Below are 10,481 nucleotides of genomic sequence, written 5' to 3' on the forward strand. Positions count from 1 at the left end.
TATCATGATTTTATAAGTATTTGTATTCAAATGTATCAGTTGCTTGTGTTGTAATACATATAAACCTAAAAAACAAAACCTACAATTTCATTAAAATTATTGTATTTTACAAATCAAGACTTATTACATGATTTTACACACTTGGATGAATTGTTACTTTTTAATCAAACACTATAAAAATTTTCTTAACAAATTTTCCTCACGTAATTTTTGAACATTCAAGATCGATTTACATTACAATAGTGAAAATCGGCCTTATTCCTATTACATCGTGCATACAGTGTATGCCTTTCAGAAAGAATGAAACAGAATGAGATACTATACCAAACATTTTCTCACAGATGATTGTGAAATAAGAATGTAAACAAAAACACGTACTGTAGTTATTAGAGGAAAAAATCGAAAAAGGCCTCAAAAAGAAACCATCTGTTTCGTTAACTTAATGTGAAATCAAATGGCTGCAGAAAAAAATATTCATAGTTTGCAATTTAATCAAGATCAAGGTGACTATTAGTTACAGTTTTAATTACTACGAATTAACTATTACGACGTACATATCCTTACTATCCTAAGATGTAATGCTCGTTTTCATATTATTTTGCTATTGTGATAAGACCAAAATCAATGAAACAATAAATTCACAATAATTAATTTTGTTTCATATACTTTAGAAGAAACTAAAACAAAATTATAGATCACGTAGTTCTAATGCATCATAATGAGAAATCTTCTTTGTTTATTTTATTCTAGTTGTCATATTAATTATTGTGAATCACGTACATTTTTTTGACTATTGAAATTATTGTAATATTTATATTAATATAAATGTGAACTTATATATATCCTAAATTAACTGTTGAAGAAATATTTTTTCTGCATTAGGTTGTTTTACATGTTGTATGGAATCTGGTCTTAGAGTATACAATGTAGAACCATTAGTTGAGAAAGCACATTTGGGAAATGATATTATGGGAAGTATAGCCATCGCAGAGATGTTGTGGAGAACGAACATCATTGCTATAGTGGCAGGTGGCACAAGACCAAAGTTTGCAGAGAACACAGTACTCATTTATGATGATCTGTCTAAAAAATTTGTAATGGAAGTTACATTCACTAGCCCTATTAAAGCTGTTAGATTACGCAGAGACAAGTAAGTTTGTTCATAAAACAAAATCTTCATTTTAGTCTATATAAATGATGCATTTACTCACTTAGGAATAATTTTAAAAAACAGAATGGTAGTGGCACTTCAACATGAGATACATGTTTTTTCATTTCCTATGCCCACAAGAAGATTATTAACATTAGAGACAAGAGACAATCCAATGGGATTGATCGAAGTTGCTACATTGGCTACTGCACAAAAGCAGCTTCTTGCTTTCCCTGGTCATAAGCAAGGCAGTGTACAGATGATTGATCTTGGAGGTACAGAAGCTGGTACATCCAGTGCTCCTGCAACTCTTGCAGCACATCAAGTATGTATATTTCACATAGATAAAGTTGAATAAAATTGGAATTACTATGTCTTCTTTTAGTATCTTATATTTACAAATAATACTATTAGGGTGCATTGGCTTGTCTCGCAGTTAATAGCAGTGGAACAATGATTGCAACTGCTTCTACACAGGGTACATTAGTTAGAGTATGGGATAGTATACGTAAACATTTACTAGTGGAATTGAGGAGAGGTGCTGATTCTGCAACACTTTACTGGTAAATGTTACATGTATTTTCTTAAAAATAAAAATATATTTTATGCAAATATTATATTTAATTTGTCAAACATAAATATTCAATATATGTTACAGTATCACATTTAGCAGAGACTCTGAGTTTCTATGTGCTTCCAGTGACAAAGGAACTGTGCATATATTTGCATTAAAAGACACTCAGTTAAATCGCAGATCCACGTATGTAACCCGAGTTCAAATTCAAAGTCATTATAAAGATCAAGCTCACAAAATTAATGAATAATTTTGTTATAGTTTCTCAAACATGGGATTTTTAGGGAATTATGTTGAAAGTCAATGGGCATTGGCTACTTTCACAGTACCACCAGAATGTGCTTGTGTATGTGCATTTGGTACAAAGAGTTCTGTTATAGGTACTGCAAACAAGCAACTCAACTATTAAATTAATATAGAACTATAGAATTTAAATATATTAAATCAAATTATTATTTATTATATGTACATATTTTACATTAAATTACAGCTATTTGTATGGATGGGACATTTCATAAGTATGTTTTCACTGCTGATGGAAACTGCAATCGTGAAGCATTTGATGTCTTCCTAGATGTTTGTGATCATGATGACTTTTAACATGAACTGTATATTATGTTCATAAAATTCTATGCTTGTAGGAAAGTTTCTAGTCATAAGTAAGAAACTTCTTGCAGCAAATATCTGTACAGTAATGTAATTACATTAATTATTGTAAAAAGAGAGTGTGAGTCATTACATTTATTGATTTTTATACCATAATATTCTAAGTGTTCTTTAGTCTGTTTTATATGCACAAATTTTCAGTGATATACATTCTTTTCGAAACTAGTGGTCCAATTATAGCATACTGTAATAAAAGATAGTTTTATACAATAGGTATTTTTCTTCACCTACCTTGTTGTACATTTGTTTAACAGCATTACTGACAGTATCAATTCCACTAATAAAAGTTTGCTTCATCATAATTAAATCTTCTTATCTGGATATTGTTCTTCTATTTGTCGCCGTATGTTTTCTAAGTAAGAACATATACTTTGGCTTGTACATTCATTAAAATAACTTAACTATTTAAATATTAGTTAAGAAAATTATGATAAGTTCGAAAAAATCATACATACTATAATATTCTGGATGAAGCGCAGGGTAAATCATATTAACATAACAGTGTGTTCCAATAAGTCCCACAAATATTCCAATAAATACAGCATATCGTCGATTTGTCAATCGCATAACTACAAAGATTTAATGGTTTAATATATTTATATTCATACAAAAATAATGAATTTGTAATTTGTTTCGAGGTTATGTAGAATTATGTTATTGATCTTTTTATTTTTCAAGGGAAACAATATACAATTGTATATATTATAGCACTATACATAAATTATATATAATTCAAGATTTTCGTGGTAAATTAATTAATTTATTTACGTTATGCTTATTTCCAAGACTTACTTGCTTCGTAAACTTTCAGACTATAGTTTCTTAATATATCGCTAGATGGCTGCACAAGTACATTTTCTCGCTAGTACTCACTGTACCTTTCGTTAGTATATAAGCAACTCACGAAGTACGTTCAGACGTACTTGCTTCGGCAGTACATATACTAAAATTGGAACGATACAGAGAAGATTAGCATGGCCCCTGCGCAAGGATGACACGCAAAATCGTGAAGCGTTCCACATTTTTTGCTATTTCTTTTGGAAATTGTAAAAAGGAAAAGAAAATTGTATTACTTGGAAACAACTGTTAACAAATTTAAGATGTAATTTTAAAAAATTTCAAAGTATATAATCAATTTAATAAAGTGTGTTCATATTTAAAGAAAGTATTTTTTAAATGTTATGTTTTTGTACTTAGATAAAATTGTAGTAAATGCGTAATTACTTAAATAGTAAATATATATGAAATATCTTAATAATATTTATTAATGCCAGGGAGAATACTCTCTGTCAATACTTAACGTAATTTAGTTCCATTGAAAACAAGGTTGGTTCTTGTAGTGATGGCATACAATGTATGACGTTTTCAAATTGAATTGTTAACAAATTCTCTTAAAGCAGCGCATTTTTCTTATTGAGAACGAAAAGAATGAAAAATAAAATGAATACATACTAGGCGAATCGTGGTCGGTTATAGTAGTACAATTTAACAGTAAACAATAAATTGTCCTCATATGTATTGTATTTCTGGTCGCGTATTGTGGTTTGCGTTTTCAGTAACAAAACGCGTGATTAATATATCTTTTAAAAAGACTTTTATTTTAAAAAATAATATATACAGCTGACGTTACTAAATAAAAGAAGAGCTCATATGACATGCTTCTTTGGATACCGGTTATGCACATTCCATATAACAAATACACGAATGATTTGTAATTTGTTAAAAAAATGTCGAAACAATGGATATCAAATTTTGTATTAGCTGCTACTATTAGATATTTATTGATGAACTCTGGATACCAAAAAGTTATCAGTGATCGTGTGGAAGTATCAACAGCGTTAAATTCTTGGAAAAGAGGTTAGAATACTTGTCACTTTCTTATTGAAAATTCATGTTCCGGTAATAAAAATTCTTACACATTCTTAAACTTTCTTACTTGTTTTGCCTACGTAATCAGGATGTTAACACTACATGGATATTTAAATAAAATATTATAATTAATTAGCTATAAAAGCAATTGCATCAGTATGTATAAATTGTTTTTTTTTGTTTGTTTCAGTGACAGAAGGTGTCCATTTATATAATTTTGGTGTAGACCCTTATATAGGAGACTTATTTCATGAAACGCCCATTGGATTATACATTTTTGATCTTATTCAAAAATATTTACCTCAATGGACCTTATTCTTTTTGTTTATCTTCACTGATTTGCTGACTGCTTTACTTCTTGCACTTACAGCCAAGCAATATGCAAGTGAATTGGTCAGTTTAATTTCTTAATATTTGATATTATAATTTTACGATAGTACAACCAATTGTAATATTCAAATAATAATAATGTTTACAGGCCTCCAAAAATGAGAAAGAAAAGTTAATAGATGAAGATATAAAAGTTCAAGATGATAATTCTACAGTTTCTACTTCCACAATGTATGTCTCAGCAGCATATTTATTTAATCCATATATAATACTAAATTGTGTTGGACATACAACAACAGTATTCACAAATTTATTGTATTCCATAGCATTAATTTCAATGACAAAATGTTCTGTATTTTGGAGCTGTTTGTCAATTTCATTACTTACTTTACAAGGATTGTATCCTATTTCACTCATGGTACCAGCAACTATTTACATAGTTCATTCTAAGAATGCAATCCAAAAACAGAATACCATAATTTCTATGATTGTGTTATTTGTCAGTATGTTAACAATCTTATTCTGCATTTCTTATTATATTATGGGAAGTTGGTCGTTTATTTGGAGCACAACTGGCTTTATTTTAACAGTTCCCGATTTACGTCCTAATATAGGACTGTATTGGTACTTCTTTACAGAAATGTTTGAGCATTTTAGATGGCTCTTCATTGCTTCATTTCAAATAAATGTTGGTTTACTGTATATAGTACCATTAGCATTGAGATTACGACATGATCCAATGCTATTAGCATTTTCTTACTTAGCAATTGCTGCAATATTTAAATCCTATCCTTGCATTGGGGATGTTGGATTTTATATATCTCTATTGCCACTTTGGAAACATTTATTTCAGTGTAAGTATCAATTTGTAAGCTATATCAAGTCCTATTATTCGTTACAGTTAGAATATGATATTTACCTTTATTTTCAGATACCCAACAAGGATTCATTGTTGGTTGTTTCATGTTATTTTGTACAGTATTTGCACCCACTGTATGGTACCAGTGGATTTATTCCAGATCAGCGAATGCAAACTTTTACTTTGGTGTTACACTAGCATTTGCAATAGCACAAATCTTCTTATTAACAGATATTTTATTTGCAAGTGTAAAACATGAATTTGCAATACGTCATGGTATTAATAAGGATGTTAGCGGAAGTAAAACAAAACTACTTTTAGAATAAAGTTGTACTGTACAAGGTTCAATATTAAATCTGTTTTATTAATGCCCCAATATAGTTTACATGATATAGATATCCAGTTTTTACTGATTCTAAAAGTAGTTACAATTTATTTATATATCAAATTGATTAGTCATACATAAACTTTTTTACGCAACAATTTTTTTGTTATAACATATTGTTATCCATTCGTAGTTAAAAAATGATAGCTACCATATTTTTTTAGTATCTGCTACTATCTTGTCGTGAGAAGATAGTATATTACTTCATGATATAAAAATTAATTTATCAATGTGTTCTTAGATATAATTAACGCTTGCATCAAGGCTACTATACCGTTAATGCATAGTTTGCATTATTCTTATTACAATAATACCACAGTTTTTTCCAATGTAAATCTTTACAGAGAACATCGGGGTTTCCTATTACTACTAAAAAATGTTTAGCTCTAGTTACAGCTACATTAAACCTCTAGAAAAAAATTTATTGTTATTAGTTTATTCGCATAAAATATAATTTTCATAAGCATTACACAATTTTTACCTTTGGGTTTGATAAAAATCCAATATGTTTTTTACCATCATGTTGAAACACTTGGGAACGTGCAGTGCTTAAAATTATAATTTCTTTTTCTTGCCCTTGAAACGTTTCTACCGTTCCAACAGTTATGTTTCGTAGATTTTTCTTATTTAGTTTCCTTTGAATCATAATTTTTTGTTGCTTGAAGGGTGTTATGATGCCAATATCATTCTCTTTAATTGTATGTGCACCAATCTTGGCAGTCATAAATTTTGATACAAAATTAGATACCATCATAATTTCTTCTTCATTGTAAACACTAAGAACATTGTTTGTTATAAATAATTATACTAAATGAAAATAAAAACTTAATACATTCCATTTACCTTCCATTTTCAGTTCTTTTTTCTGTACCATAGATTTCAATAAATAAAATGGGGAAAGTACGATTTGATAATGAAAAATTCGGAATTGACAATATCTCATTTGATTTCATGCAACATATTAAATCATTCTCGTAAAATGAAGCATTAGATACGTGTAAAATAGGTTCTTTGCTACGAAAATTGCGTATTAACTTCGTTATATAACGAGGATCGTACTGGCCTTCGGCATTTTTTTTATACAGTTCTCTTTCCATTAGTCTTTCTAATATTGATTTACCTAATATAGTAATCAAATTGCAAATTAGTGGTAATATTTATTTCATCACACTTTTTAACACATCGATTGTGTTAATAAAATATATGCAATCACGTATTAATAATAAACATGATACTCACTTAATAAGTGTTCAATTTTTTTGCACCAAACAACAGGTCCTAACTGATAAGGATCACCAGCAAGAATGATTTGGCCATGCAATGTACCTTCCTTATTCGCTTTTCGTGAACTTATTAAAGTAATAGGAATCAGAGACTCTAATTCTATACTCTGACTTGCTTCATCAATAAATACATACGAGAAGTGATTACTTTTTAAATTAAGTGATACTAATCTGAAAACGAATCATAGATACTGTTACATTATTCTTATTGGAGTAATGATACTAATAAAAATAAACTTAAAATATACCTTGTACATGTTATTAATGTTGCAATAACTATCTTTTTTAAAATAAAAATATCTTTTGGCAAGAAAACACATGCTTCATTAACAAAATTTGTAGAAGGATTAATGTTTTTGTCTATGTCCTCCCTACATATAAAGAAAAAAGGTAGTAAGAAAATAATTGCTTAGGATAACAGGTGTCTTACCAATTTCTGGATGGTGCATACATTCGAAATACGTCTTTACATGGAATAAATTCTAATAATCGTTTTGCAATTTCATCTGCTGCTGTGTTAGAAGGTGCACACACCAAAATATTCTTGGATACATGTCTTTTTCTTATCTGTAATGAAAATAAATTTCTATGCCATAATGTAATGTATTATAATAATTTCCCATGTTGTACCTGGCAAATAGTTTCAACTAATGTCATTGTTTTCCCAGTACCAGGTGGACCAAATAATATGTATGGCGCAGGATGTGCTGTTTTATGCACTATATTAATAACAGCTTCTTTCTGTTCTGGGTTGCTTTTTATATTTTTATTCACCCATTCAAAGTCACTATGTGGTGTTCTTAAATACATAAAATTACAGTGTAATTAGAAAAATGTAAATAAAAATATGAATATAGAGAAAAATTTATATTATATAGAACTTACACTTTTAATGGAGTACCATAGTCTGTATCTCTTTTAGGATACAGTGAATTAATTAAATTATTTTTACATAAAACATGCAAAACATAATGACAACACTTAATTGACCAGCTGGATGGGTAAAACTTTATGTCAACATCCTGATTCAAAAGTATTTTTTGTACCTTCCTATATAATATTTTAAAATAATTATTATATTTTTTTTTAAAAACAATCTCTAATGGGTATTTTATACTCACTTATTGCGTATATGTATAAGTACATTCTTTTCTTCTATATTTGTAATTCTTGCATAATATTTACGCTGTGGATGTACAATTTTAACAAAATCGCCAATAGTAATGAATGGATGATCTTCATCTAGGGTGGTTACATTGATAACAAAATCAGAATTTGGTCCGAGCTCGCGTACGAGCACATATTTCTTTAAATTATGGTATGATGTATGTAACTTGTATGCAGATGCTTCCAAATATAAAAACATCTTAAATAATACCAAATAATTTTCAGGTTCTATTTTCTTCATATCTGAAAAGCTATTAATAAGTTTTACATAGTCTTTGGATAACTTATCATTTCCACCACATTCTGATTGATAATTTTTCAAGGCTACTTTTAATTCACGAGGTGGTATAGAATCTCTTAAAGGTAATAGTTTTAATACCCCATAGCTAGTGCAATGCCTAAAATGAAATGTAACATTATTGTGGATTAAAGTAAGTGCCATACCAATTGTTTATCCAAAATAACTTGCGTAATTATATACAAGTGGTAATGTTTTTTTTGCTATTTTACGTTACTTACGTGCTTATTTGAACCACTGTTCTTTTATTACCCTTTGTGGTACTGTTTGCCATATTTGAGATCTTAATGCATCTATATTATTACAATTGACTTTAGAATATATATTTATACACAGCATATTATTTTATATTAAGCACTGTTTTATATTTATAAAAACTTATAAAATATAATATAAAATTAATTTCGAATACAGTACTGCTTTTAGAACAAGAAAATATTTCAATACTTACGGACAAAGAATTTAGTACGCATACGATGATGTACAAAGAAAGGGGTTTTCCTGTGAACTGATTCGTACTTGCAACTAAAGAGCAGTTTGGCCATCCCACTTATAGTTACCGCTGAATGAAAAAAATGTCGACAAGCCATGCCCGCCAACAAGACATCAAGTGATAAGATTTACAATATATACGTACATACACAAATATAAATAGTATTAGAAAAGTTATCTTATCTCACATGTTGTATGATTGTATGTAATATGTTCACATGCAGGGGGTTTCCATGCTGTGTACCAATTTTTGCACAAGCAGTCTGTACCAATTTGTAGGGACTTATCATTGCTTGCCATTGCTTGCCATTTACCATTGTTGTGTGAGCTGTGTCGTCCTCTAGCGGAGGATCTTTGAAATACCGTAAGCGGCAAAATTCAGATACAACGATACCTAAGTTTCTGCAAGAATTTCCAGCCGAAATTGCTTTGCTCTGATTGCTTGACGATTCCATGCTAACATAAAATCAAACAAGATTCACTGCGGTTTGGATGCGCATTGAAACGATGGGGACTTTTTGTAAACGTTAAGCGAGATAGACAAAGTAATGCAAAACCTGAGGTATTGCTATAGTTGAATTATCTCACGCATGTATGTATATTTAAAGGTAGCTTTAAAACTGTGAATCCATTGGTACAACCAAGGCGATACGAATTTGTAATACAGCGATTTAGTTAAGTAGAAGAAGAAACGTCTTGTGGCCAGGGTGACCATTTGCCTGTAACATAGGGGCATCCCTCGTGGTCGCACTTTCCTTTACTAGTCCATAAACTGAAGTGAAGTAATAGAGGAGATTGTCGCCGAAAAGCATTAATTATGATAAAATTGGAATATAAAACAATAAACCAAGTGTTTAGAACTGTTCACGAAAAACTGCTGCATCGATATCGTGCGAAAAAGACAGATGACAAAATATAAGTAATTATAACCAAAGTAATTATATACGTAATTGTAACCAATCAAAGTAATTATATACGTAATTATTAGTAATTGTAATCAAATTTCGAAAAGTAATGAATTATATGTCGCAATGTTGTCATTTGTTTTTTGTATGATGTCGATGCAGTGTAGATCTTACTGAATAATTTCGTTATACTCTCGATTTTTAATTGATACCTTTTAGAGATAATTAATACTTTTTAGCGACCCTGTATTATGCATATGTGGACGATGGTGATCTGTATTGCATATTCGCGTAGAGAAATGTCAAAGCATTCAACCAAAGATATTACGGATGGTAAAATAAACTTTATCTCGAAAAGAAAATATAAACTTTTATTTATCACATATGCGCGTTAGAGATTCTATGTATCCTCTGTTCAGGGTCTGTACAGCACCAATTAATAAGTGGTAAAACGCAGAAACTGCAAGCCAGACAGTGGCAACCTCTTGCAGAGAAAAAATGAA

General features: G+C 29.6%; 3 protein-coding genes, 1 long non-coding RNA gene and 1 other non-coding gene across 5 annotated transcripts; 3 read left to right on the top strand and 2 right to left on the bottom strand.

The window, feature by feature from the left end:
- The first annotated feature begins 285 nt into the window (after positions 1 to 285).
- On the top strand, positions 286 to 2,449 carry LOC117223933 (WD repeat domain phosphoinositide-interacting protein 4). The gene is made up of 7 exons (XM_033476527.2): positions 286 to 503; positions 883 to 1,150; positions 1,235 to 1,475; positions 1,565 to 1,713; positions 1,809 to 1,910; positions 1,986 to 2,104; positions 2,215 to 2,449. Exons 1-7 carry the CDS (start codon positions 455 to 457, stop codon positions 2,322 to 2,324), a joined length of 1,038 nt encoding a protein of 345 aa, XP_033332418.1. The 5' UTR covers positions 286 to 454; the 3' UTR covers positions 2,325 to 2,449.
- On the bottom strand, positions 2,154 to 2,702 carry LOC143259471 (uncharacterized). Its single transcript, XR_013033396.1, has 3 exons — positions 2,655 to 2,702; positions 2,482 to 2,574; positions 2,154 to 2,408 (listed from the first exon to the last, which is right to left on the bottom strand). It is a non-coding gene; the product is annotated as an uncharacterized LOC143259471 (long non-coding RNA).
- Positions 2,703 to 3,297: 595 nt separating this feature from the next.
- Positions 3,298 to 5,803, top strand: PIG-U (phosphatidylinositol glycan anchor biosynthesis class U). Its single transcript, XM_033476526.2, has 4 exons — positions 3,298 to 4,247; positions 4,450 to 4,652; positions 4,738 to 5,443; positions 5,521 to 5,803. The coding sequence occupies exons 1-4, from the start codon at positions 4,118 to 4,120 to the stop codon at positions 5,772 to 5,774; spliced, it is 1,293 nt and encodes a 430-aa protein (XP_033332417.1). The 5' UTR covers positions 3,298 to 4,117; the 3' UTR covers positions 5,775 to 5,803.
- LOC117224009 (U6 spliceosomal RNA) lies at positions 3,310 to 3,416 on the top strand. Its single transcript, XR_004491084.1, has one exon. It is a non-coding gene; the product is annotated as a U6 spliceosomal RNA (small nuclear RNA).
- Positions 5,792 to 9,300, bottom strand: LOC117223956 (putative helicase mov-10-B.1). Its single transcript, XM_076521835.1, has 11 exons — positions 9,033 to 9,300; positions 8,803 to 8,874; positions 8,238 to 8,681; positions 8,002 to 8,166; positions 7,747 to 7,915; positions 7,547 to 7,683; positions 7,365 to 7,487; positions 7,073 to 7,287; positions 6,677 to 6,953; positions 6,315 to 6,609; positions 5,792 to 6,242 (listed from the first exon to the last, which is right to left on the bottom strand). Exons 2-11 carry the CDS (start codon positions 8,853 to 8,855, stop codon positions 6,102 to 6,104), a joined length of 2,019 nt encoding a protein of 672 aa, XP_076377950.1. The 5' UTR covers positions 8,856 to 8,874; positions 9,033 to 9,300; the 3' UTR covers positions 5,792 to 6,101.
- Positions 9,301 to 10,481: the final 1,181 nt, after the last annotated feature.

The sequence above is a fragment of the Megalopta genalis genome, chromosome 5, assembly GCF_051020955.1.
Source record: "Megalopta genalis isolate 19385.01 chromosome 5, iyMegGena1_principal, whole genome shotgun sequence".
NCBI lineage: Eukaryota > Metazoa > Arthropoda > Insecta > Hymenoptera > Halictidae > Megalopta > Megalopta genalis.

Bases quoted from the DNA above. Each gene is read 5' to 3' on its own strand.
- LOC117223933 (XM_033476527.2), top strand. From the start codon at position 455: ATGGCTGCAGAAAAAAATATTCATAGTTTGCAATTTAATCAAGATCAA. The intron at 1,151-1,234 runs GTAAGTTTGTTC...TTTAAAAAACAG, and splicing joins GTTAGATTACGCAGAGACAA to AATGGTAGTGGCACTTCAAC. The intron at 2,105-2,214 runs GTACTGCAAACA...ATTAAATTACAG, and splicing joins TACAAAGAGTTCTGTTATAG to CTATTTGTATGGATGGGACA.
- PIG-U (XM_033476526.2), top strand. From the start codon at position 4,118: ATGTCGAAACAATGGATATCAAATTTTGTATTAGCTGCTACTATTAGA. The intron at 4,248-4,449 runs GTTAGAATACTT...TGTTTGTTTCAG, and splicing joins GTTAAATTCTTGGAAAAGAG to TGACAGAAGGTGTCCATTTA. The intron at 5,444-5,520 runs GTAAGTATCAAT...CTTTATTTTCAG, and splicing joins TTGGAAACATTTATTTCAGT to ATACCCAACAAGGATTCATT.
- LOC117223956 (XM_076521835.1), bottom strand. From the start codon at position 8,855: ATGGCAAACAGTACCACAAAGGGTAATAAAAGAACAGTGGTTCAAATA. The intron at 8,682-8,802 runs GTAAGTAACGTA...ATTTCATTTTAG, and splicing joins ACAGTGGTTCAAATAAGCAC to GCATTGCACTAGCTATGGGG. The intron at 7,288-7,364 runs GTATATTTTAAG...ATTCGTTTTCAG, and splicing joins ACATTAATAACATGTACAAG to ATTAGTATCACTTAATTTAA.